Source organism: Macrotis lagotis, chromosome 5, assembly GCF_037893015.1.
Source record: "Macrotis lagotis isolate mMagLag1 chromosome 5, bilby.v1.9.chrom.fasta, whole genome shotgun sequence".
NCBI lineage: Eukaryota > Metazoa > Chordata > Mammalia > Peramelemorphia > Peramelidae > Macrotis > Macrotis lagotis.
In genome coordinates, this window is record NC_133662.1 from 140,828,401 (window position 1) to 140,855,457 (window position 27,057).

Below are 27,057 nucleotides of genomic sequence, written 5' to 3' on the forward strand. Positions count from 1 at the left end.
TGTTCATAGAGTTTAGTGAGAAACACCAAGGTGAGTTCAAGAGTATGGTATAGAACTTCTAGGCCAGAGGTTCTTCAGCATTAACTTTGGGACTTAGATAGATTTCAGGAAATCCATGAACTTGGATGGAGGAAAAAATACATCTTTATTTTCACTAGGCCCTAATTGAACTTTAGCAATTTTCTCAATTATGAATGTAAGCACTAAGCTATAAAATTATTAGTATTTATTAGACTTTCAAAGGGGTTTGTGACTCAAAAAAGGTTATGGACCTGCTTTAGAGAATGCTAATATTTAAGGAATAAGAGTAGAAAGGAGAAGAAGCTAAAGAGTTAGAACAGGAGTTAAAAATGAGATAATTCAATATCATGGAAGTCAAGGAGGGAGATGTATATCGTGTCAGTTATTTTTGAAAGGTCGAAGATTGAATTCAGATATGCATTTGTTCAGCAAATGACAAAAAAAAGATGAATTTTCTCATGTGACATGTTTTAGCAAAGGCATCAGTACTGGGAGGCTATTCAGAGAAGGGTATCCAGGATATTAAAAGATTTATATCAACATCATTTTGTTTGACAAATTAGGCATGGTAAGCCTGAATAAGGGAACACTCAGGATATGGATATATTAGCAGTCTTCAAATATTTGAAATGTAATCTTATGGAAAATTCATTGAATTTGCATTTAACCTCAGAAAACAACTAGGAGCAATGAGTTTAGTCTTTTTTGGAAAGATAAACTTCCTCACAATTAGAAATTCCCTCAAGGAGATTGGCTTTCCATGAGAGATGTCTATTCACCTGGGTTTTTCAAGAAATGGTTGAAAAATCATTTTTCAGGTGTGATAGAGAAAAGATTGTTGTACTGATTGGACTGGGTGGATTCTGAGATCCCTTCCAACTCTGATTCTTTGAAAAAAGTTATTGAATATGACAATAAATAATGCCTTTGTTGAGAGCAATTTCAGAAGATTGTTAAGATTTGAGACTATATTACAAAGGATTAAAAATGAGAAGTGCTTGGAAGTGAAGATAGTTAAATGTAGATGACTTTTATTATGAAATGTTTATTGGTTTAATTGAGTTCTCTCTTTCATTTTTATCAAATTCTTCTTTAAACAACCATTTTCAACATATAACTTATTCCATGAACTGATTTGACTCAGAAAAACCCAAAGTTTCATGCATTTTAATGACTTAGCAATTTATTGACCCTGAGATTTTAAACCTTTATTTGTTACTTCAAGCTTTTCAAAGTTTAGCTGCCAGACCTAACAGGGATCTTCTAAAGAAATTATTCTTTCTCTGGAGCCCTGTATTAATCAATTCATCTATCATCAGTCAGCAAATACATATTAAGTGCCTATTAAGTTCCAGGCATCAGAGATGGTTAATGCTACAGGGAACCTTGGATTCTTTGCACTGCTCTGTCTTATGTGACTTGTTCCCTAGTTTGATATTGGCATCGTGGTTTTTATAAGTGAAATGTATAATCATATTTTTTTCTATTCTGCTATGTCATGAAAATGCTTTTTTCATTTCTTAAGTTTAAAAAGTAAAGAATATAATCAGAGTATTTGCTATTCCTTCATTCACTTACTCATTCAAAAAGTATTTATTGAATGTATATGTGTGTGTGTGTGTGTGTGTGTGTGTGTGTGTGTGTGTGGTGTTTCTGTGTGTCTATTTTAAGTTACAGTAACCAAGATCCAACAACCAAAAGAAAATAGCACCTGCCTTCCACGACCTTCCTTTCTACTGGGGAAAGCAGGCAAGAAAATAAGGAAATATATGCAAAATAAATATAAAGTAATGCCAGAGAGGGGAAAGGGACCTAGCCCAGGAATGCTTAGAAAAGGTCTACTGTAGCAGACATGCCTTTAGCTAAACTTTGAAGGAAGTCAGGGATTCTAACATGTAGATTTATTGCTCTTTCTGCTCATTGATGAATGGAAACTTAGTCACATAGTAGCTCTACCTGGGCAGAAGGACTTGGTAGATTGCATCAATTTGGGGATATATAGGTGAATCCTGGAGAAATGTGGCTTCATATCTGCTGTGTCTTTCTTTCCATTTTGGAGTGACCAGATTCTAGATTTAGTGTCAAACAACCAGAATTTGAAGTCCATTTCTACCACAAATTAGATGATCACCATGCACAAATTATTTGACTTTTTTGAGTCATTTTTCTCATGTGGAAAAAAAAAGGAAATAATAACTCAAGCAACTCAGGCTTGCAACCTGGGTGCCATTGCTAGTTCTTTACTCCCTCCCATCTCTCCACATTCAATCTGCTACCAAGTTCTATTATGTTACCTCCATAACATCTCTGCTATATATCCTCTTTCTTTGAACACTTCCATTATTCTATCATAGGTCCTCATTCTACTCTTAGTCTATGCAATAGCCTGTTGTTTGGCTTCCTTGCCTCAAGTCTCTCCCTACTCCAATTAGTCCTCCACACAGCGATCAATTTAATCTTCCTAAACAGTAGGTCTTACCATGCCCACCTCCTTATTCAATAAATTCCTATGGTCATTTGTCATCTCCAGGTTCAGATAGAAAATCCTTTCTTTGGCTTTTAAAATTATTCATAACCTGACCCTGTTTACCTTTTCCAGTCTTCTTGCACTTTACTTAGCCCCTCATATACTCCATGATTCAGTGGCATTGGCCCCCTTGGAGCTCCTTACCCAAGACACACACTCCATCTTCTGATTAGACATTTTCCCAACAGTACCTCATTCCTGGAACTCTTTTCCTTCTCCCCTTCACCTGGATTCCTACAATGTACTCCTCTATCACCTTATTCTCTAGGTCAGACATACAACTAAGGAACCTGTATTCATCATGGCACCAATTGAATAAAAAGCATAAGGTCAAAGTATAGTAGGAAGATGACCCTTTTTAATGTCATGTTAACAACGATCACCTATGATCATCCAAGACTGAAACAATGGAGCTAGCAGGTGGTAGATATAGGTAGGAGAAACCATTGCAATGATTTAGTGTTGTATATATAGTGCAATTGAAAGAAATGAGGTCTCCTCTATTTCTCCTTGTTGGCAAGATTCCATGTTCCTGGTTTTGAAAGTCACAGATTGAGACATTAAATCAAACCATGAGAACTTGTGTTTTTGCATCATTAGCAACACCATAGACTCACTTTGGTATAATTTTAAATAGTCCTCGGTGAATTCAGACATTTGAATTTTTTAGCTGTTGTGAATTAGCTATTGCACATGGTCCACTAGATGTCAGTCTATTTCTACCCTTTGGAGGAAAGGCTATTCCCAAAGATGCACATTTATTTTTTTCTCCATAACCCTCAAAAAAAGGTAATGAGGTAAAAAGATAAACCAAATAACATAGTGTATCAGTGGGACAGTTGAGATCTAGGTTTGTATCTATATACTCTGATAGATCTGTGATTTCAGTTACAATGGCTAACATACCCATGTCACTTTAAGGTCTGTAAAGTGCTATACATAGGCAATATTTAATCCTCAACAAAATTCCTGTGAGGTAGGTTCTATTATTATCCCCATTTTACAGATAAAGAAATATTAGCTGAGACAGGTTAAGTTATAATTCTGCAAGGCAGAACCTTAACTCAGGTCTTCCATCCTACACACTATATGGGTACAAGGTACAATTCATAGAACATTCTTGCATTCTCATCTTGTCTGTTTTCCTGAAATCCTCAGTAGGATAGAACTTTGTGCTGAACCCAATAAGTGAGAAAGAGCATTTAAGGAGGTCCAGTAGATCACCCTCTTTCAAGACTCTCATTAGAGCAAAAAATGGCTAGAAATAAGTAGTTACAATCTCAAGCAAAAGAGAACTGCATGTAAAGCCAGAAGTCTTGGGTTCAAAATTCTACCCATGCCTTACTACTTCTGGGATCTTGAATAATCACTTCATCTTTCTGGACATGCTCATGCATGTAAAATGAGAAGGTTTGATCTCTAAAGTCCTGTTTAGCTTTACCTATGAAAACATATGTAGAAAAACATGAAAGAACAAGTTCTACTGCAGGATATGCCAAAAACAATATTATAACTGAAATATCAGTTTAAAAATGACCATAGAGATTGTACTTGCATAAACCTATATCAGATTGCTCACTGTCATGGGGGGGGGGGAAGGGGGAGGAAAGGGAGAGTGGAATATAAAGATGAATGTTGAAAATAATCTTTGCATATAATAAAAAAATAAAATAACATTCAAAATAAAATAAAATAATATATATCTATATATCTATATATATCATCATGGAGATATTTCCAAATGTTAACATGTAATCTGTGCTTAGCCATAATAATTTAGAGTTGGTCCAGTGCATTCCCTACTTTATCTTATTTGAGGTGAAGTCATTACTTCAAGTATTTTTATCCCCATTTTACACATGAGGACACTCCAGAAAGATGGAGTGATTTTCTTTTTTTTAAAAAAATTTATTTAAGGCAATGGAGTTAAGTGACTTGCCCAAGGTCACACAGCTAGGTAATTATTAAGTGTCTGAGGTCGGATTTTAACTCAGGTCCTCCAGGGCCAGTGCTCTATCTACTGTACCACATAGCTGCCCCTGAGTGATTTTCCCAGATAGCAAATATCAGAGTGGAGATTTGAACCCAAGTCTCCCTGATCTCAAATTATAGGTACTCTAGTTTTTTCATAATTGAAAAACCAATACTTTCTTCTAAATTCTGTTTCTACAAATAGGACTTTAATTTATGGAGTTTTAAACTCCAATGAACATAGATGCATTTCTTTAATTGAAGTAAACCATTACAACTTAATCAATGAACCTCCTTGCTTGAGAGTTTTAAGATGAAAGCAACACAATTGTAATATGTAGGCATATATGTGAGTATACATACATATATAGGGCAGATAATGAAAAGAGTTTTGGGCCTGGGGTCAGGAAAACTTGTCTTCATGAACTAAAATACAGTCTCAGACACTTGCTGGCTGAACAAGTCACTTAGCTCTTTTACCTCAGTTTCCTCATCCATAAAATAAACTGGAGGAGAAAATGACAAGCCACTTTAATATTTTACCAAGGAAACCTCAAATGGAATCATAAACAATTGGGCATGACTGAAAATGATCAAACAACCACACACAAATACATTCACACAAATATATATGTACAGCACATTTACATATCTATGTATCCATCTATCTTCTATCTAAGATCCCAGAAAACTATTAGGGAATCATACTCATTTCCATGTTTTTGTGCCTAAATTAATTAATCAATTAATATTTATTAAGCTTCCACTATGTTCCAGAAACTGCTAAAGTTTGGGAAAGAAAAAAATATTAAATCTACTTTTCTTGTTGTATGCAGAAGGCTGATAGATCTTGTGCATGAGACATGTATGTTGCGGGGGTCTAGCCTCCTTGGGGTCCTTGGAACCTGACAAGAGGGATGAAGTTGGCAAAAGGAATTGAGTCAACGCAAGGGTTTGAAGGCAGAAGCAGGTTGACTGACTGTCAGCTGCTCAGATTTATTTTTATAGTCTCAGAAAGAGTCTTGAAAGAGGGTGATCTACTGTATCTCTTTAAATGCTCTTTCTCACTTATTGAGTTCAGCACAAAGTTCTATCCTACTGAAGATTTCAGGAAAAGAGACAAGATGAGAATACAAGAATGTTCTATGAATTGTACCTTGTACCCACATATATAAATTTAATTTGATCCTCACAACAATCCTAAGAGGTAGGTACTGTCATTATTCTCATTTTACAGATAAGGAAACTGAGGTACAGAGAGTTTAAGTGACTTTCTCAGGATCATAGAGCTAGTTAGGTTTCTGAGACTGAATTTGATTTCATTTGTTGGAGAGTTGATTGAACAAAGGCTTCATTTAAGTTGCCAGTAGAAACTACAATACTACCAGGATTACAGAGTTCAGGGAAATAAAGATATACATTGAGAAAGGGATTTTTCACACTTTGGATACTGCTTTTTTTCAGTCGCAAAGCTAAAGTTAGCCCATGCTCTATTCACCTAGAAGCACAAAGTATTTGGCAATAGTGAGGTATGCATGGCAAGTCACTTTAGTCATTCCAAGCTATAGTGTCCTCATTTGCAAAATGAGGAAGCATCCAATAATTATAAAACTTACCTCACAAGGTTATTGAAACTACTTTGCAAAAATTAATGTGACAAATTGTTAGAAATATAATGATGAATAATTATAAATTATATTTAAATTGCAAATAACCATAAATCAATTATAAATATTATTGATTATGATTTCATTTATTTGAGGAAAACTTGAATCAGTAAACTCTTACCAAAAGAGAGCAGCAACTATTGATATACATATATATATATATATATATATGTATATATATATATATATATATACACACACACATACATACACATATACATATTTGTATTTTTAGAGAGTTTCTGGGTACATTGAGAAGCCAAGTGAATTGTCCAAGGTCATTCTGTATTTGTCAGAGTATGAACCCAGGTCTTGAATCTTCCAGATTTCAGTGACTATTTTTGTTTCTATTATATCATATTGCTTCTCAGTTTAAAGTTATTATGTTTGTGAAAAGTGAAGATCCAGCTTGCTTATTAACTGTCTCACCTATTCAAACCACCCTGGTTTTAGAGCCATAGTTAATTTATTCATGAGGTGATATCCACTTCTTGCCTTTTCATTTAAATAATGTTGATTCAGTTTTTCCCACACCCTAAAGTCATTCTCATTTTTCCTCACAGTTTCAAAGAGTTTCCTAATAGTGCTCCCTATTCTTTTTTTTTGGAAAACAAGGAAACATAGCTTTTCTGCTTGTACCTCTTAACTCTATTTGCTCCATGAGGATTGTGTTGTAGTTGCTATCTGGGTTTTGTATGACTTACTCTTCATTAACTTCTTCAACATAATCTTTATTTAACTTTTTCATCAGTTTGGACTCCTCAGACCCTTCCATTTCTTGTTGCATAGCTTTCCCACTCGATGAGATGGTAGTTGCCTGGCCAAAGAGATGTAAATAGTAATTTTAGAGTCTGGGCAAATAGCAGGCCAGAGTCAGGCAGAGTCCTCAAATCAACTTTGTAATTCAAGACATAAAATATGACAAAAAGTAATTAGGGAAAAATTAGTTGTGAAGTAATATGAATTATTATTATGACTCAATGGATAAATGTCAATTCTTGTTGCCCCAGTAGCTTCCCATGTAATTTTTCTTTTTTATTTTAGTTAATTTTTGAGCTGTTAATTTTTGTAACTTATAAATCTTGTCCTGAAATGAAGCCTTGATTGCCCCACTCTGGTTAAAGATTTAATGGGAGCTAACTTCACCTTTGAGACTGAAAAAAAAGCAGTATCCAAAGTGTGAAAAATCCCTTTCTTAAATATTCTGGAACATATATCTTTATTTTTCTGAACTCTTGTCTGTTCTGTCTTGGTTGTGATGTAGTTTCTATTGGCAATTTATATGAAACCTTTGGTTCAATCAACTCTCCAACAGAATTTTGGAGGGGAATTTAACAATTCCTGAGTCAAAAACTTGAAATAATTTGCCCAAATGAAGCCTCAAACTCTTTGAAGAATATGAGTTATATGGGAAAATTCTCCAGTTGGAACCATTAATCCAAAAAACAGGAAAAGTTTGTAAAATGGCAAATTAGGTTAAATGAACAAATTGTTCAAGGACAAAATAAAAAGTTTATCCTACCTTGGAAGAAATTATTTTAATCATCTATTTTTCAGTGACCTATTGTGCATCTGATACTTTTTTCCTAGGGAAGGGCACAGAAAGCAGAGAATAAAGGTAGAGCTGAAAAGAGAACAAATTCATTTTTATAGAAATGAAAGGTTGGGCTTGTTCTCATTTGAAAAGATAATCCTTCACAATGTAAAGACTAACAGACTGCCTTCTGTGGGGTGTAGGAAGAGAGAAGTGAGATTAGGGGAAAAATTACAAAATTCAAAATAAAAAAAATAAATAGAAGAAAAGATAATCCTTTGAAAATGACAGCAGATGGGATGCCTAGGTGGCCCAGTGGATAGAGCACTTGTCTTGGAGTCAGGAGTACCTAATTTCAAATTTGGTCTCAGACAATGAATTATCTAGCTGTGTGGCCTTGGGCAAGCCCCTTAATGCCATTGCCTTGCAAAAAAAAAGAAAAAAAGAAAAAAGAAAATGACATAAGAAAATTGACTATAAGAGGCAATTATGTTTCTCTTTTATTTAATCATTACTCTGTGTTCAATTACCAAAACCAATTTTGCCAATTTAAGAAAGCTCTTTGGTATGAGCAGTTTTCATTGAAGTTTAGTCATGACTGACTTTTTGACCCCATTTGAATGGTTTTCTTGGCAAAAACACTTAAGTGGTTTGCCATTTCTTTCTCCAGTTCAATTTTACAGATGAAGAAACTGAGGCAAATAGGATTAAGTGACTTATCCAGGATAACACAGCTAGTTACAAGTCTGAGACAAGATCTGCACACTGGAGGAGGAATATTCTCCTAAACCCAGTGCTCTATATCCACTGCACCCCTTAGTTTACCATTATGCCAAGAAGTTAAGACAATGATAAGTAAAGTCAAGTCCAGTACCAAAAGGAGCAACCACCCTCTATGGATCTAAAACCAGACCTTTATTCTGAGTCTTATCAGTGCCTAAGGTATTTCTCTATCTTGATCCAAAGTGTACAGCACACCAACATACTCAGTGCAAAATTAAATTTTAATTTTTTTCAAAGGGACAATGACAGACTAGAGATTGTTTGAAAATGCAGAATATGAGAGTAAGAGTACTGGACTTGTAATAGAAAGAATTTCAATTAAAATCCTAGTTCAGATCTGGAGAAGTTATTTAACTTCTCTCAGCTGTAAAATAGAACAGCTGGTTGGCCAGTGGATAGAGCACAGGGTCTAGAGTCAGGAAGCTTCCTTTTACTGAGTTCAGATGCTTACTTCACCAATGATCATAGGCAAGTCACTTAACCCTGTTTGCCTCAGTTTCCTCATCTGTAAAAGACCATGACATCAGGGAGGTGCTGCCATGACATGCATATGAATTGGATTTGAGGGAGAGAGTGCTGTGCTAAGTCACCAGCCTCTTGGGATCCATTTGGATCCATCTAAGGCCATCTTCAGTCATCCTGAGCCATATCTGACCACTGGACCCAGATGGGGCCAGAGAAGAAAATGAGACTGGTGATAGTCCAGCACCCCTTCTTATTCAAATCCAATTCACATGCATGTCATGGCATCATTTCCCAGATGTCATGGTCTTTGAGAATGAAGGACAAACACACAACAATCATCTACAAAATGAACTGGAAAAGAAAATGGCAAACCATCCAAGTATCTGCCAAGAAAACCCCAAATGGGGCCATTAAAAGCTGAATATGAATGAAAAAGAAGTTAACAAAAAAAAAATAGGAAAAATAACTTACCTCTAAGAGTTGTTGTGAGCATTGGGTGAGATAATAGATTTTAAACTCTTTGCAAACCTTCCAATGCCATTAAAATGTTAGTTGTTATACCAACCTGATTAATTTACTTCATCTTCCCAAATATGGCTCTGGCTATAAATGTGCCTGTTATTTTAATTACTAAAGTGCTTCCTTATTACCCATTCTTTGGCAAGGAAGGAAGGAACACAAATGGCCTAACTAGAGAGCATTAGGCCTGGTTTCCTTTTTTTGAAAAATCAGTCTCTGGAGAAATTTCAACCTTTACACATTCTGAGTCAAATTGCTGTATTGGATTAAATGGTTTATTTTTTTCCCTATAGATCATTAAATACAATTCCTTCCTTCTCTTCTCCCACCCCTACCCTAGGTTCACTAACTAGTTTCTCTAAGTCTTTTGTTAGTTAAAGGAAATCTGGAAAGATTCCATCTGGAGGGAGTAATTTCTACTTCATATAAAGTTAAAAGTGATGTTCTCCATTTCTTTGGGCAGCTCTCATACATTGAAACACAGAGATGCCAGTCATAAATGTGCTGGTAGTCCTCATTAATGAACCAGAGATTTCTAACACACATTGGTACATTATATGAAACACAGGTCTCTGGAGAACACCAAGAATTCTTGTTGTACTGTGTAATTGTGAAGTGTTTACTAGGATTTATTAAAGGCATGTTGTGTATAGTTGTTATCCATTAACCTAATCTGGGGATGATTTTAAATGAATCAATGTGCTTGTACTCAGGGAAAAATAAAAAGATAAACTCTACTTCAACATTCTTGTTCAGCAGACTACATGAGGAAGAAAATAAGAAAGGTTGGATTTAAAATGGTGACTAGCATAAAGGGTCATTGATATTTCTGTAGTTATTTCTGTATTTCTAATGGATTTCTGAGTTACTATGAAAAGGGATTGGAGTGAAGTAGATGGTGGTGATCTTCAGATGAAGTTAAGACCTTCCATTCAACTGGTCTTCCAAGTTACCTTTATTTCCATCCATCAATCAATCAACAAAACACTTAAAAGCAAACCTTTGGCCAGGTGCCATGCTGAGCAACAGAGATACGCAGACTGAAATATAATAGAACTTACTCTCAAGAAGTTTACAATGCCAAATTTAGGGTCAGAGAATGGATCTCTGAGTTCACTGTATATTGATACCTAATTTTGAATTTTAGAGAGTTGCCCCCTTGGGTGGGTGGGAGAATCACATAGCCAGTATTCATCAGAGGAGGTACTTGAAAGTCTTCCTGACTTTGATAACTCTAGCACCTATACCATGCTGCCCCTCATACAAAATATATAAAGAAAAATATTTACAAATATATAAAAAGGAAATACAAAGTACTTTTAAAAGGGAGGTACTCTCAGTTGAGGAGCAGACTGATAGAAAAACTGGAAAGACCTCATATAGGAATTGGTGTTTCAGATGAGATTTGAAGAAAATTGGAATTCTGAAAGGAGATGAAGGTATGCAATGTACAGATGTTGGGGTAGTCTGTGCAGAGGCATAGAATTGAAGGAAATGATTATTTTTCTCTTGCACTTAATAATATTATTGAATTTGAACCAAGCTTTTTGTCTTCTTTTCTTCTATCTTGTCTAGAAATGAACCAGTGTGGGAAATTTGGTCAAAGAGTTATCCAGGCTAAAACCTAATCAAAGATAGTAAAGGAATTCTATGTTTAGGTGAATGGGTAGATTTCTGCTCATTGTTTTTTATTCAAGAAAATATAGATGGCTCTCTCAAAGAGAGATGAATTTTAAACACAAGACTAATACTAAGATAACACTAACCCTATAACCCTAAATGGAATAAGCCCACATCTCATTATAATATTCATTCTCTTATTGTTAACCAATCAGTGTTGTTTGACATACTGAGGAACACCCACTCTTCCAAGTATGGAAATGACAAGCCCACCGCCATCATTCCTCTTTAGTATTTGAGAATCACTGCCCTTTTTTTTTTTTAACAAAATGCTAGCATCATTAATAAAATGATTAATTACCCAGAAATTATATCTCTTGAACTTTTTAAATGTCACAGAACCTTTAGATGCAATGTTACATATGAGGAGCAGCAAGAAAAAGTTTGGTAATTTTTTAAAATAATAACATTTTAATTATTTTACTTTTATTATTATTTTATCTAATATAATTTTTTCATCCTAAAAATATTGATCAGATTTGTTTTAAAAAAGATGCTGCGATGGATTTAGTGGGAAGAGCATTGAGGAGGAAGAAGTTGAAGTTCAAATAGGAAATGATTTTCCCAGAGTTGTAGTTGTCAGTGTTATCTTACTGTTAGACTTATGTTTAGAATTCAGCTCTCTTTGACTTCTCTGTAGTACTCCTTCAACTTCAATCTTTTGATTTCAGTTCCAAACCAAACATGTATAACTTGGGAGCCAAGAACAAAATCTTTAATATAGTTTGTCTCCAAAGTTCCATACCACAAAACTATTCCTAAATATCTGTTTTAGGTGATGGGTGATTTATATATTTTTATAAAACATATTTATATAAATGTTTTGCATGATCTGGAGATGAAATTTTAGTCATTGAAGGAGAAGGAGCCATAGTTGATTAATAATTTGAAACCTCTTAAATTTTACATGTCTAATATAGAAAATAAATCTCCTCATTCCCATTGTTCCAATTATGTGATTCAAATTGGCTCACAGATGGTCATTTTCACAAATTTATTTTCTTTTGTTTATATTATGTAGTTTTTTTAATCAATGGTTTAGTTTCTTTCCAGTAGATTCTCTGAGTCAAGTGCAGAAGAGAAGTTGCTGTAAATTCACAAAGGGAAACTTTCCAGTTTTATTTAGGGAAAGGAACAAGGGAGGAGACAGGTCCAGGACCAAAATTCCTTGTGGGTTGTGCCTGTCTCTAGGCATCCTCCTGATAAAGTGACAGGCCTAAGGACTATGTCATCTGTCTATATATGATAAGCTCTAATGTTTGCCTAACACCCAAGCAAACAGAAAGTTAAAATAACCAGAATTTCTTCTGAGTTCTCTGTGATCTATTTTTATAAAAAAAACAACAAATGATAAGTTAGCAAACTAATGTTATACTATATAAAGGAATATGTTAAGCAGATAACTTCATGGGTATATAAGTATAGATTTAGTCAGTCAGGAAATAATGATTTATATCAGGAACTACAGTAAGCTCTGGGGCAACAAAGACAGACCAAAAAAGAAAAAAACATTCAAATAAAAAACAGTTCTCAAGAAGCATATAGTCTACTTCAACTCAATATTCTATGTGAATGTAGTGACATTTGATTAAAAACATGTATAAAAAGGACTCAGGATGAAAATTATGCATTCTATATGCACTTATCCCTTCCACATCATCTGGATTTAGAAAATCCACATAAAATTTTTTTGACCCTCCCTCTGTACCAAAGAAGTCTGAATTGTGGCATTAAAAGATAAAATATGCTGATGTTATACAATAAGATACATACATTTTATGCATTTCTGACTTTCCAAACTTTTTCTGTTATCTGCTGGCCTTTGTGTGTTGTCTTCAGCTTCCACAAAACTCATCCCGCCCCCAAATTAATTTCATATGCCAGACTTGTTGGCAAAAGCCACAATATGAAAGGGATAATAATTGTAGTTTTAGTGTTAATCCTATTAGAGAGATGGGAACAACATTTGTGATTTCTTTTACATATGAAACTCCATCAAGGAGGAAACTCATCATTGAAGAGATGGCACCTTCTTGCCAACTTAAAATCTCAGAGTATTTCCCAGAGTGCTGAGAGGTTAATTGGTTTCCTGATGGTCACACAGCTAATTAGTGTTATAGATCTTCTTTGTTCTGAGGTCAATTCTTTGTCCGCTATATCATACTGCCTATGATATAAATGGCATATAGGGGAAAATGGAAAACTAGAATACTTGGCTACCAGAGCACTTGATTCTAAAGCAATACACTTAGATGTGAAATAAAAATATCTTTACTTACAAATTTTATTTCTTAAACACTTTTATTAAGTCCTTTATGTCTTTTCTAGTGGTGTGGCAGGCTCCTATGATCAGGATAGGAGACATGGAGAGATCTGAATGTTCTGGAAAAGAGGATGGCTTCTGTTTCATCATTCTATTTGGGGTACACTTGTTTCATGAGTAAAGCAGATAGGGTCAGATGAATATAAATGGCAAGATAGGGAGTGGTCTAGGCCTGGAAAATGAAGCTTGGGTTGAATCAAATTTTAGAAAGCTTTTCTACCCTTCCTAAAGGTTTAAGAACTCTCAGGGGCACCTAGAAAATGTAAAGGGATATAGAACTGGCCCTGGGGTCAGGAAGACTTGAATTCAAATCTGCCTTCAGACACTTATTAATTGCATAACCCAGGTCAAGTCACTTATCCCCATTGTCTCCACAAAAAACCAAAAACCTCCCAATCTCTGTCTCCATCCTAGAGGAAGAATACCAGTGTATATTCATTAAGTTTGTTCCCATTGCTTGGAATAATAAAAAAAAAAGGCTTCAAACAGTAGATGGACAATAAGCATTGTGAATTAGGGATGCAAATTCAAAAACAAAAAGGCAATCAAAACATAAGATAGTCCCTGCCCTTAAGGAGCTTGCATACCAACGGAAGGAAGGAATGAAATGGTCTATCAGGTCATTGTGCTAAACTCTTTACAAATATTTTCTCATTTAATTTTCTCAACAACTCCGGAAGATAGGAAGACTACTATCATCATTATTATTATTACTATTATTACCACCATTTTACAGTTGCAGAAACTGAGGCAGACATAGGGTAAGTGACTCACATAGGGTTACTTGACTAGTAAGTGAATAAGACCAGACATGATTTATCATCTCCACTCCTAAACATAGTGCTGTATCTACTGCCCTAGAGGATGGAAAGATGCATAATTTGAATGGAAGATGATTCTCTTGTCAGAGTATGGTGGCAAAGAAGTACAGAGTCAGATAGCCATTAGAATGGTGGGTTATAAGACTAGAGGATAAAATGGGACTTCTTAATCTAATTCCATACTCTTAAATCCTATATTTTCTTGAAAAACCCAACAATGACTTGATAGATTATTTGAATTATATGAATTGGGATATCTTTGTATCAATTTTAAGGCTAAAGACTGAAATTGTGAGTGTATTATATAGGGAATTTGTGGATGGTACAACTCTCTCTATGGATGTAGATGGACAACTTCTCAGCCACCTCTAGTTTTACAGAGTTGCCTGGAACAATGAGATTAAGTGATTGGCTGAGGGACACATAGTCTGTATGTGTCAGAGATGAATGTGAAAACTTGGGTTTTCCAAAGCTAATTCTTTATACGTTGTTCTTTATACATCCAGTCTATCTCTTAGTGAAATCTATATCTTGCAGTTAAATCTGTACCATGATTCATTTAATCAAGGAGGTAGAAACAGTTTATCATATGAAATATAATGTATACATTACAAATTTTTTTTTTTTTGCGAGGCAATAGGGTTGACTGACTTGCTCAAGTTCACACAGGTAATTGTTAAGTGTCTGAGACAGGATTAGAACTCAGGTCCACCTGACTACAGGGCTAGTGCTCTACCCACTGCACCACCTAGCTGCCCCACCTTACAAATTCTTTTTGTGTTTGTGTGTGTGTGTGTGTGTGTGTTTGCAAGGCAATGGGGTTAAGTGGCTTGCCCAAGGCCACACAGCTAGGTAATTATTAAGTGTCTTAGACCGGATTTGAACCCAGGTACTCCTGACTCCAGGGCCAGAGCTCTATCCACTGCACCACCGTGCCACCTAGCCACCCCCCACCTTACAAATTCTTGACAAGCCTTGGAAATCTACCTTCATGAAATGTAGATTCCATTATACATGGAAGCATGTATAATCTAAGGAACCCCAAAACTTTTAAGGTCAGTGTTTTATGATTTAAAATTGGGAGAGACCTTAGTGGTCATCTAAATCACTCCAATTTTGCAGATCAGAAAATGAAACAGAACCTTAAATTCCAACTGGATCCTTATACTAAGAAAATCCTTTATTTACAACATCTTTTGGATGCTACATAGAGATATGAAGGAGTGAGGATGAAAACTGAAAAAGTGCAATGAAAACAGTACTGAACTTGGAGTCACAGGAACCCAAGTTCAAATTCTGGTTCTGCTTCATTATCTGTGGAATGATTTGGGGCAAGTTATGTAAACCTCTCCTCTGTAAAAGTGAATGTGTTGGACTCAATGGCCTCTAATGTCCTTTTTAGTTGTTCAGCTATGATTTCAAATAATAGAAGTATTTTAAATGATTTTTCATCTGATAAACAGCAAAAAATTTTTTTAAAAAGTAAGAACATTTTCCATTTTGGGAGAATCAATGGAAGTGCTGTCACTGCTCTTGCATTTTTAGATTTCATAACATTAAAAATGCAAATAATAAAGTTACAATGCACAATCATGAAAGCCATTTAGAAGAGCGGTCAAGATCAAGGTAATAGAGCCCTTCCTTTGAACCGCCTGTCTCTCCTTGTTAGGAAAGAGCTAGGAACTGACAGAGAGATACAAAATAAAGACAGCACAGTTTCTGTCCTTAAGGAGTTAACAGTTTGGTTGCTTCCTCTGGTGGTGCTGCCATCCACGTGTGTGGGTGTGTCTGAAAAGTCCAATGTTTTGACCAACCAACCTTTCCACATTTTGAACATGTGTTGGCTTCCCTCTGGTTTACCGCACAGACGCTATTTGCAGAGCTAGTCTGTTTTCCTGTGTGATTTTGTCTTTCAGAATGAGTCACAGTGTTTCTGCCCCATGCCAGTCTGTCTGCCTGCTGTTATTCCCTAGTATTCCATAGCTCTATTGCATTGTGGGATACTGGGACCCCATGGGTTTCTCTGGAATCGCTGCCCTCTCCTGATAGTGGTTGTAACAGTTCAATTCACAATTGAGTGGGGTGTCTACAAGTCTAATCTTCCTTTAACCTCATCAGCCTAAAGAACTATATTTCAAATGAAATGGCAAAACAGGATCATTGATGAGACTCTGAAATACCAGTTAAATAGATCCATGTGAAAGTTTCACATATAATTAAAAATATACTTCTATTTCTGACTCAGCATTCATGGATGACATTTGTCCTTAAATCCATATAAATGATATTGATTTCTAATAAATTTTAATGCTCATTATAATTAGAATCTAATTTTGGCTCCAAAAGTATTTTGCAGAGAATCATACATGTAGAGCTGGAACGAACCTTAGAGGCCACCTAATTCAACCGGTTCATTTTTCAAATGAGAACATTGAGGCTAAGAAGTGTAAGGATTACATAAAATCAGAGGCAGGATTTGAACTTGGGTCTTCTTGGTTTTAAGTACAGTCCTCTTTTCATTATATTGAACTGTTTATCATTTTAAACACGTTTTTGGTTCTGAAATTAAATTACTTGAAAACATTCTAATTAGCTTAATGAACAGTGTAGATTTGAGTCAAAACTCTACTCTGACCCTTATTGTAGTATGGAACCTATTTTCACTAGTGTGTTGTATAAAGATTTTCCTGAAGGAAGTATTGGGGAATAACCTTAAATGAAATCCTGGAAAATCACCTCCACTGAATGATGCTTACTAGAGGAAGAAATAGAAAGGAATAAATGAGTAACCAAGCCATTTGTACAAAAAATATAATACTTTATTTCCAACTAGAAAGGTGCAAACATGTAACTTTTGGTCACACTTCTCAACAAATAACAAACTGTTCAAAAACAGTTGTGGTCAAAGTCAGAAACAAATGCTCTTAGGTGGAAAGAATGGTCAGCTATCAATGAGCCACTCATTTTTACCAAAGGTCATCTGTTCATTAAAAGTGAGGCTACTGCTTTCCAACATTCAAGTCCCACTTCACAATAATGACATCCTTGCCTCACCTTTAACAAACATTCTGTCTTGCCACTGGTTACTCTTAACTGAGCAGAATTTCCATTGAGTATCTATTTCATGCTTTGAATGCATTGTCAAACAAGCCTTGCATCCTACCTAAGGTGTTCAGAAATGGAGGCTAACATTGAACATATCCAAGCATTAACAACAAAAAAGGCACAAACAACTTTAAATTAATTTAGATAACTGTACAAATATATATATACACAGTATTTACAATATTAATAAAAAAAAATTCTGGCTTGTTACAGGCAAATTAACTTGCCACAAGCTGTCCAGTCTAATAGACATGATTCTGACTCTTTTTGAGCATGGTCATTTGAATCAAAATGTCATAGCTGAAATACTACTTGTTCCAGTGGAACAGAGCAGCTTGGCAGCCCCCTGCCAGCCAAGAAGGCACATCTCAGCTGTCACTGGAGCTAAGGGCAGGTCAGTGAGAATGCTAAAAGTCTCCTTCTCAATTGCATTACCAGGTGGTGGAACACAGCATTACCACTTTAAGGGAACAGCCACTTGGTAGTGCAACCTTTCCATAAGTGCTTTCTATTGACCCCTAAGCGCCAACCTAGTACAAGTTCTGAAGTTGTGCTGTGATGTGGTCCCACTGTCAAGTCTTACTTTCTTCTCCAAACCAATGTCTGGGGTCAGCAGTAGCTCATTTCTGTCTGAATGCCACATGGAGCAATGAGTTGAATTTTGTGGGATTTTTTTTTCTTAAATAAAACAGATTTAAATAACTTGTGCTACTGAAATCATGTTTACAAAAAAATGAGATGCAAATCTTTTCAAGTTGACAGTCTAATTAGTCTCTTTTTCTCTTTCTGTCTCTCTGTCTCTCTGTCTCTCTCTCTCTCTTTCTGTCTCTGGCTTTATGCCATATCTCCATACATTTTCCTGTAGTAAAGAGATTCAAAGATGTCATTGTCTCCTGGGCAGTTGTAATGGCATGCGCAGGTCTTGATGAACATCATCTTCTTCTTCATGACTTCACCATCAGGGCATTTGAACTCAACGGGGAGGGTGGCAGTTCTGTGGGGAGTGCAGCATCTACCGTCTGTGCAGACCCCGCAGAACTTAGCCCTGTAGGTCTTCACACTGGTGCATCCGGAAAGCTCAAACTTGACAGGCTTAGAGATTCTGGGAGTCCGGATGCACTTTTTGCCTTTCTAAAGAGAGATTAAAAAAAAAAAAAGAAAATCAACAGGTTGGTACAGATGGTGGTTTTGAACAATCTTGTTTTTCAATCTTGCGTCTTGTCTTGGATTTATCATTCTTGGGGGGATATTTAATAGTGAAAGAGATTGGTCATAAAGTTGAGACACGACAAAATATTTGATTTAAGCAACGTAGTCTACTTATACCTAGATATTTTAGGAAGGGTAGGAGGACCTAATCCAATGGTGGCCTCTATTAAAGATCATTCGTGCAGGTTAAATTATGGAGAGAGAGAGAGACAGGAGAGAAAGGGAAAGAGAAAGAGAGAGGAGAAAAAGAGAGAGAGGGGAGAAAAAGAGAGAGAAAAAGAGAGGGAGAGGAGAAAAAGAGAAAGAGAGAGAGAGAGAGGAGAGACAGGAGAGAGAGAGGAGAAAAAGAGAGAGAGAGGAGAAAAAGAGAGAGAGGGGAGAAAGAGAGAGAGAGGAGAAAAAGAGAGAGAGAAAAGGAGAGAGAGGAGAAAAAGAGAAAGAGAGGAGAAAAAAGAGAGAGAGAGGAGAAAAAGAGAAAGAGAGGAGAAAGAGAAGAAAAAGAGAGAGAGCTAGAGAGAGAGAGGAGAAAAAGAGAGAGGAGAAAAGGAGAGAGAGGAGAAAAAGAGAAAGAGAGAGAGAGGAGAAAGAGAGAGAGGAGAAAAAGAGAAAGAGAGAGAGGAGAAAGAGAGAGAGGAGAAAAAAAGAGGAGAAAAAGAGAGAGAGAGAGGAGAAAAAGAGAGAGGAGAAAAAGAGAGAGAGAAAGAGGAGAAAAAGAGAGAGAGGAGAAAAAGAGAAAGAGAGAGAGCTAGAGAGAGGAGAAAAAGAGAGAGAGGAGAAAGTGAAGAGAGAGAGAGAGAGAGAGAGAGAGAGAGAGAGAGAGAGAGAAGAGAGAGAGAGAGAGAGAGGAGGGAGCGGGCTGGGGGCCTGCGCCCCTACCTTGATGTTCTCCTCCAGGGCCACCTCGCAGGGCCGCACCATGCACAGGCGGCTCTGCTTTTCCAGTCTGCAGAAGGCGTTGTCGTTGGTGACTCTGGTGGAGATGCCCATGCCGCAGGTCTTGGAGCAGGCGCTCCACTCCGTGGTCTGCACCAGGCAGTTGGCACGCATCATGGTGGGGTCGGGGCCGTAGGTGTCTTCCAGGCGGAAGGCTGCGGGTGCGGCAGGCGGGGTTGGCGGGGCTGGCGGGCCCCCTCACCCCTCGCCCCTTGCCCCCTCTGCCCCCTCGCCCCCTCGGCCCCGGCCCCCCGCCCCGCCCCCGCCCGCCGGCACTCACCCGCCAGGGCCGGCCCCACGGCGCTGCGGTCCGGCTCGCGCTCCTCGCGGTCCCGGGGCTGGCCGCACACCCACTCCTCGCAGCACTTGCCGGGCAGCTTCACCCTCCGCGGGAAGGGGCAGTCGGGGCTGGGCAGGCGCACGTCCATGCTGCAGAGCGGCACGCAGCCCACGGCGCCGTCCAGGCACGTGCAGCGGTACTTGCAGCTGCTCTGGAAGGACTCCCCGCTGCGGTGCACCGAGCCCCCGAACACGCACGGCGCCCCGTCCCTGGCTGCGGGAGAGGAGGGGCACGGAGGTGAGGCGCGGGGCGCGGGGCCGGGGGGCGGCGGGGGCCCGGGGCCCGGGGCCGGGGGGGGGGGCGGCGCTTACCCGTGCACACGCCGATCCTGCGGTTGGCCGGGGAGCCGAAGTCGCAGAAGAGGCCCTTGTGGGGGTCGCAGGGGTCGCGCTCGCCGCACAGCTCGCCCAGCTGCTTGGCGCACACCCGGCAGCAGCCGCAGCCGTCGGGCACCAGGCTGACGCCGGCCGGGCACTCGGGCGCGGCCCCGCACCGGCACGGGCCGCCGCAGTCCTGGCCCGCCGCCTCCTGCGGGAGGGGAGGGGGAGGGGTGAGCGGTGAGCGCCCCGCCGGCCCCGCCCCCCGGGCCCCGGAGGCGGCGCGCTACCCGGCGTGCCCCGGGGCCCGGACGCCGCCCCTCCCCCTCCCGGCGGGTCGGGGAGGCTCCGCTTACCCGGTGGCAGAAGGTGAGCAGGAACACGAAGGCGAAGCTCACGGGGCCCATCCTCGCTGCGGACATCTCCGGGAGGCCGGGGTCGAGGGGGCGGAGGGGAGTCGGCTGCCCGGGGAGAGGCGGCGGCGGCGGCGCGGCGCTGCGCTGTGCTGTGCTGCGCTGTGCTGTCTTCCCGTTCCCGTCCGTCCGTCCCTCCGCGGGCTGCTGTGGGCTGCAAGCAGGAGCCGCCGGGCAGAGGTGTGTGAGCCCCGGCCGCCCGCCCCGCCGCTTTTATAGGCTCCGGGCGGCGGGCGCTCGCCAATGGGATGAATGGAGTCCTACACAAACAGCGACATTCCGCACATTCCTCCCCGCCCCCCGCCTCCTCGGCGCGCGCCGGAGCGAGCCTGACCCCTTGACACTCCGCATTCCTCCCGTCTGAAAAAGCTGGCACGCTCCAGCCCACAAAAAAGGCGCACTCTTGCCACCACCGGGCAGGAGTTTTCTTCCAAAGCCCCCTCCCCTTTCCTCTTCCACCGCCCCTGATTTATATCATTTTCAAACACCGCTATTTCTTTTTTTTACTTTTTCCTCCAGCTTCTCCTCTATTCCCACCGATCATTTTCAAACACCGCTATTTCTTTTTTTTACTTTTTCCTCCAGCTTCTCCTCTATTCCCACCGCCCCGATTTATATCATTTTCAGACACCGCTATTTCTTTTTTTTACTTTTTCCTCCAGCTTCTCCTCTATTCCCACCGCCCCTGATTTACATCATTTTCAAACACCGCTATTTCCTTTTTCTTTACTTTTTTCCTCCAGCTTCACCTCTCTTCCCAGTGGCCGTGCCTATTCCTTTCCCCCCTTTCCTTGGGGAAAGGTTATTGGAAGATCTCCTAAAATCAGTTGGGAAGATTTCATTTTAGTTTATGATGATTATCATTATTATGTGATGGAGTTTAGAGGAAGACAGGATCCGCTTAAAACACCTCAAAAGTTGTTTTTCACTTTTCAAAAGAAAACCTGCCTACTTGTTTTTTCTTTCTGAGCCCTGAAAGTTGCCCCTTGGAAATCTCTGAGTTTGATCGTCGCAGTTATCAGGAGATTTAAAAAAAAAAAGTGGCACAGCTGATTTTTGGAGCCATGAAATGAATGAAGCTGGGGTGCCTAGATGGCAGAGCCCTTTTGATGTGGCACTCAGAGTGCCACCGTTTTCACCTTTCTTCAATTAGCCTCCATTTAAGGTGGCAGAATAAATAGGCCTTTTTCATTATTCTCAGAAAAATAACTATTATTAGGAAAAATATGTTGACTCTTAAACGAGAATACTTTAGTAATGTATAAAAACATCATTTGTATAAAAATAAAATGAATATAATTAAAAGGAAGAATTATCATTTTGCTGCATCAGAGATTATTGACATGGGAGAAGCAGGTTATCTCCTTAGGGTGGAGGAAGATGTAGAGGGTAGGAAAATGTGACTGAAAAAGGGAATGCCCATCCACCTTGCAGACAACTTTTTACATGACTCTAAATCATCAAAATATCCTTATATAAAAGACTCCTTAAGAAACAAGTGGCACCCATTTCATTCAATTCATACTTTACCGCTTTGGTCCTACCAAAAAAAAAAATTAGTGCATCCCATACCATATGTTTATGTGTGAACAATGCTAGTAGTCATTTGCCACAGAGCATATAGAATGATCATTTGAGGTCAAACCCTAGAAACAAGAGTATTCTATTTCTTCCACTTGTGTGTGCAGCAGGCAAACAGATTTGACCAACAATTCCTAGAACATCATCACTTTCATCTCTCATGATCCTTTTAAAGGGTGGGGGGGAAGCAACTAAACTAATTATATTTGCTCTTTCTTGGAACTACTGGCTTTTTTGTAACTTGTTTGTAAACACTTCCACAGGGACTGTAGCCATTATTTTAAGAAAAAGGAATTGTTCCAACAATATGTCACTTGATCTGTTTCAATACCATATCATTTGATCCTGGGTCAACCAGCAACTGCGATTTTACTTTTGATCTTTTAAAATATGGACATTTATCATTAATTTTATCTAATTAATATAACCAATAATCATTAGCCAAGTCAAATGGGGATAGATTTAAGACAGATGTACTGCTTTTTTATGGGAAGACTAGTTAAAAAACATTGTTTTTATATTTTATTTTATATTGGCCATTTCTAGATATACCCCTTTACTATCAAATGAGTCATCCCTTATAACAAGAAAAACAGTAGCACCAAACCACCTAACATAAGCATTACATCTAACAACATTTTCAACATTGCACATCTATTCTCCCACATCTGTCCTAAGAGGAGGGAGTATATTTCATTTATCTTTCCTGGAGAAGATTAGTTATAACTATCACCCATCATTTTTCAATATATTTGTGGTTCATTGCAATATTATTCTTCTGTGAGAAGACTACTTTAAAAATATTGGTCTAATCTTTTATCTGTAGAATATTGAAGGCTTTTTTTTTAAAAAAGCTTGTCTTTTGAAAGTTCCAATTCTTTTTTTTCTGAAATATAGCCAAGAATAAATACCCAGCCCAACTCCTTCTTTGACCACATCATCTGTGCACAATTACCTTGTTAAGCAATCTGCATCTGTGACCAGTGTTGTACAGTAGAATGGTATGTAAATAGTGAGTATGGGAAGCAAAGGAGGTCTCCAAAGCTCACCAAGAATCCCCATAATTGTTATTCAGAGTGTTCCAGGCCTCAGGTTTCCTATTTAAAGATGGAACATTCCAAGCTATGTTAATAATCACATGTGTATTATAGGCAACTTGGTCCCCAACTTGTTCTTCCCTTGCGGGTGATTTTGAAAGTTCAAAATATGTGGGGAACCACAGTGAAATCTTTCAAGACCTAAACCCCCAATTATAGCCACCGCTAATGGATAGGAAGGTGTGGCAGATGGGGAAGGGTAGTGGTGGTCGGCTCCCATCTCACCTAAGCTGGGATGTGGCCTCTGTGGTGAACTCCTGTGGCTTTGTAGGGTGAGGTGGGTGGGAAATGGACTGGGGATTTTTGAATTCTCAGGAGAGTCTTGGAGCCATCAATAGTTTCATGAACTGCACTGGAGACTCTTATTCATGAAGTGGATAAAGCAGTGAAATTGGGGTGGTTTTTGACCTGGGTTTCATTTTTTGGTACTAAAATTGGCAAATCTTGGGAAAGTCATGCAAGCCATGACTTTTTTTTTCCATAGAGTCAGAAGGATCCTCAGAGATCACCTAACCCATACTCTCATTTTTCTGATGAGTAAATCAAGGCCCAGATAGGTTAATTAACTAGCCTAGACCATGGAGTTAATGATTCATATGTCAGTGATTGTACCAGAGGTTACTGTTTCACAAAGATGCTATGGAAATGAAATTAAGTTCCTTCAAAGGGTGTTTTCTTCTCTGTTTCTTCCCTCTTTTCTCTTCTTTCTATTGATTTTTAGCATAAACACCAAGTACATTATCATCATGTTTCACTTATTAAGGTTGTCTATCTCCATTACAAAAAAAAGAACTGTGGTTTGATTATGAAATTTCCCAAGATTTTTCTTCAAAGTTTCTTCTTTAAAACCCAAAGTTAACCAAAAGATGGATGAATAGCTTCAATCTTAGCTAAGTTGAACTATGCATACTAAAATACACACAGCCTATGAAATCTCAGAGTAACCAGAAAAATATGTTGGGCATTATATGTGTTATGCTGAGATTCTGTCCTTCTTTTATGACTTAGGAGTTTTGGAGGAATAGGAAGATGAGAGATTTATTTTTAAAAACCTAAGACATTCACAGACTCAAAAGTATGTGTGGATAATGTTTATGTTATGATGCAGACCATTGAAAGCCAGGAAATTCAAAAGGAAAGGCTGACACTCTGTCCTTAACTCTTGCCATGGGATTTTGAATTCTTGCAGTATTATAAGTGACTCAGCAAATGTTTGTGTGATCCTGGGAGGTAAGGGGAAATAGTGGCCTCTTATAACAGTGTCCAACTCTGACTTACCCCTTCACATTGACAGAAGGTCATAATTTTAAGAAATAGAGCTTTGAATCTGTGTTCAAGATGGCCAAAATGCACTAATTTTGACTTGTATGCAAGTGTTTATACAGCAAATACTTTTTAGAGAGCACATTTTTTTTTCCTTGGTAAAATGAGGAATTCAGTAGGTTGGCAGCACAATCCTGTTTACACAGCTATATACGGTATGTGTGTGTCTACTTGGGCATCAGTTGCTTCAATTCGTTTGGTTAAGTCTTGTAAAATGTACAGGTGTGGATATACTACATTCCTTCCCTTATGTTTTTTCCTCAACCCTCCCCATTCCCTCTTCCCTCCCCAAGTCACTTGATCAGGTATCAGACATACTGAAAAGCTGGCAGTTCTACAGGAAAGTGGCTAGACTTAGAGTGTTTGTGTACTTAAAGAAGGATTCTTGCCCATTTTCAACTTGGAGTCGCAGACATTTTCTTATAAGAGCAATTGGAGGTTTGTGCCAGCCCTCAAAGCGGAAATCAAAAGCTCCCAGAGAAACATACTGAAGGAATGTGACTTTGAGCCAAGAGCCATACGCAATGCCCCATACAGAACTGTCAGCATTATAGGAAGGCTGGCCGTATATGGACATCTGTACAGTGAACTATTTATCACCATGATGAGCTTGTCATTGGCAGTGGATATTTCTAACTTGCCTCAGATTTAATGAAGTAATTAATTCTTTCAAACAGTTTGCCAGAATATTAAAAAAAATAGTAATAAATATTATCTTAGAATCCAAAGGGACCTGGCTTGGCTGACATTACTTTATATTTGCTTAAAATGAAGGGTTCAGAAGGAAAGCTTACTTGCTATGGTAGTGCAGAAGGGGAAGCAAAAATATAAATGTTTATTTCCCTTAGATTTTTTCCTTTCATTTATAATTAAATCTGCAACAATCATCACATCCACCAATATGGAAAATATTTATCATAAGGTAGTTAAGTTTTTTTTTTTTAAATACGAGCATTTTACATGCTGGTGAATAGAGTTGGGGGGAGGAAAGTATTTTTTTTTCCCAAGACACTTCCTTATATTTTCCATTTACTGTACTTTTTTATTTATTAAATTAGAATCTTGTGGTTCTCATTTAGCCAGTTTGATTTTTGCCAGATGATATTCTGAGACAGAATAAAGAAAAGATAAGTTTAGCATCCAAGACCTACTTTTAACTCTTTTGTTGCTAGGTCAAAATCTCAAATCATGTCCAAATTGGTATAACTAAGAAAAATCATATTTTTAATTTCAGCACTCTGACTTCTGTAAATGTGTATGTGTGTATATGTATGTATATGTGTATATATGCTTGTATATATGTTTCTATCTTAAGACTGGCTCTCCCTCTCTCATGTAGATTAGAAATGCATTGGACACAGCCCAATCCTGCTACTGATCAGTTTGGGACCGTTGATTTACTTCATTTCTGATCTGTGCTGGTGCTGGTTTTCTTCTCTTAGGAAAACTGATGCTTCTCTTCCCCTAAATCTGGTCTCACTATAACAAGCCCCAGATAATACAGAAATCCAAACAGCTTAGTCCACTGCTTTTCAGAACTTTCTAGCTCAAGCCATCTGCCAGCCCCAGTTTCCACAATAGCAGGAATTACAGGTATGTACTGTTCTGGGGGTCATTCAAAGTAACTTGGAAATGTCATGGGTGTAACTCATGAAGTGAGCATAGGTCAAAGGTAGAGGTACTCAGTCTTTAAAAAGAAGAGATGTTAGGTCCAGATAAGTGGGGGAAGGGAAGGGAATAACCATTTAAATAGTTTTTATTACACACTGTGCTAAATTGGCTTTATAAATATCATTTCATTTGATCCTTAAAATAACATTTGGAAGTAGCTATTGCTATCATTCTCATTTTATAAATGAGGAAGCTGAGGTAAAGTCAAGTGACTAGTCCAAGTTCCCACAAATAGTATTTGAATCTAGATTTGAACTCATGTTCCTGGTTCGTTTTCCAATGAATTATCCCCTGTAACCTATTTCAAAGGGAAGTATCCAATATAAAAGAAATTTATAGTGGAATATACAAAGAAGACGCTGAAAAGATATATTTGAAGATTTGTTAATTTAAATTAATTTAAATTAAGTTAATTAAATTAACTTAAATTAAGTTAATTTAAAAAAGAAGTAAATATGCATATTATCAGAGAAAAGATTTTAAAAAAATCTTAACTGTCTTTTCTGTTTTATTATTTCTTGTCTCACCCTAGTTCAGGTTTTTATCAGCTTACATCATTTTTCCCTATAAATTTACTTACTATCCTCTAGTCTCTTTCTTTTTCAAATAATTATAAGCTAAATAATACCAGAGTAATTTCAGAACACCACTTACATTATATTATTCCCTCTGTATAAGGCTCTCATAGATTACAGAAATGAGTTGAAACTCAGCTTTCTTTTTAAGGTACCGTATAATCTGTCTCTAAGTTCATCTC

At 38.1% G+C, this 27,057-nt stretch overlaps 1 protein-coding gene and 1 long non-coding RNA gene across 2 annotated transcripts in view; one reads left to right on the top strand and one right to left on the bottom strand.

Annotated features, from left to right (window-relative positions):
• Window positions 1–15,099: 15,099 nt before the first annotated feature.
• On the bottom strand, window positions 15,100–20,687 carry CCN2 (cellular communication network factor 2). Its single transcript, XM_074187603.1, has 5 exons — window positions 20,572–20,687; window positions 20,210–20,426; window positions 19,839–20,111; window positions 19,502–19,713; window positions 15,100–18,547 (listed from the first exon to the last, which is right to left on the bottom strand). The coding sequence occupies exons 1-5, from the start codon at window positions 20,635–20,637 to the stop codon at window positions 18,251–18,253; spliced, it is 1,065 nt and encodes a 354-aa protein (XP_074043704.1). The 5' UTR covers window positions 20,638–20,687; the 3' UTR covers window positions 15,100–18,250.
• A 534-nt stretch (window positions 20,688–21,221) lies between these two features.
• Window positions 21,222–27,057, top strand: part of LOC141487967 (uncharacterized) — a 136,893-nt gene continuing 131,057 nt past the window's right edge. Inside the window, exon 1 of the long non-coding RNA XR_012468551.1 lies at window positions 21,222–26,222. This is a non-coding gene — a long non-coding RNA (uncharacterized LOC141487967). The remainder of the gene's footprint in view (window positions 26,223–27,057) is intronic.

Bases quoted from the DNA above. Each gene is read 5' to 3' on its own strand.
- CCN2 (XM_074187603.1), bottom strand. From the start codon at position 20,637: ATGTCCGCAGCGAGGATGGGCCCCGTGAGCTTCGCCTTCGTGTTCCTG. The intron at 20,427-20,571 runs GTAAGCGGAGCC...CCCCTCCCGCAG, and splicing joins TGCTCACCTTCTGCCACCGG to GAGGCGGCGGGCCAGGACTG. The intron at 19,714-19,838 runs GTGAGTGCCGGC...CCGCACCCGCAG, and splicing joins CGTGGGGCCGGCCCTGGCGG to CCTTCCGCCTGGAAGACACC.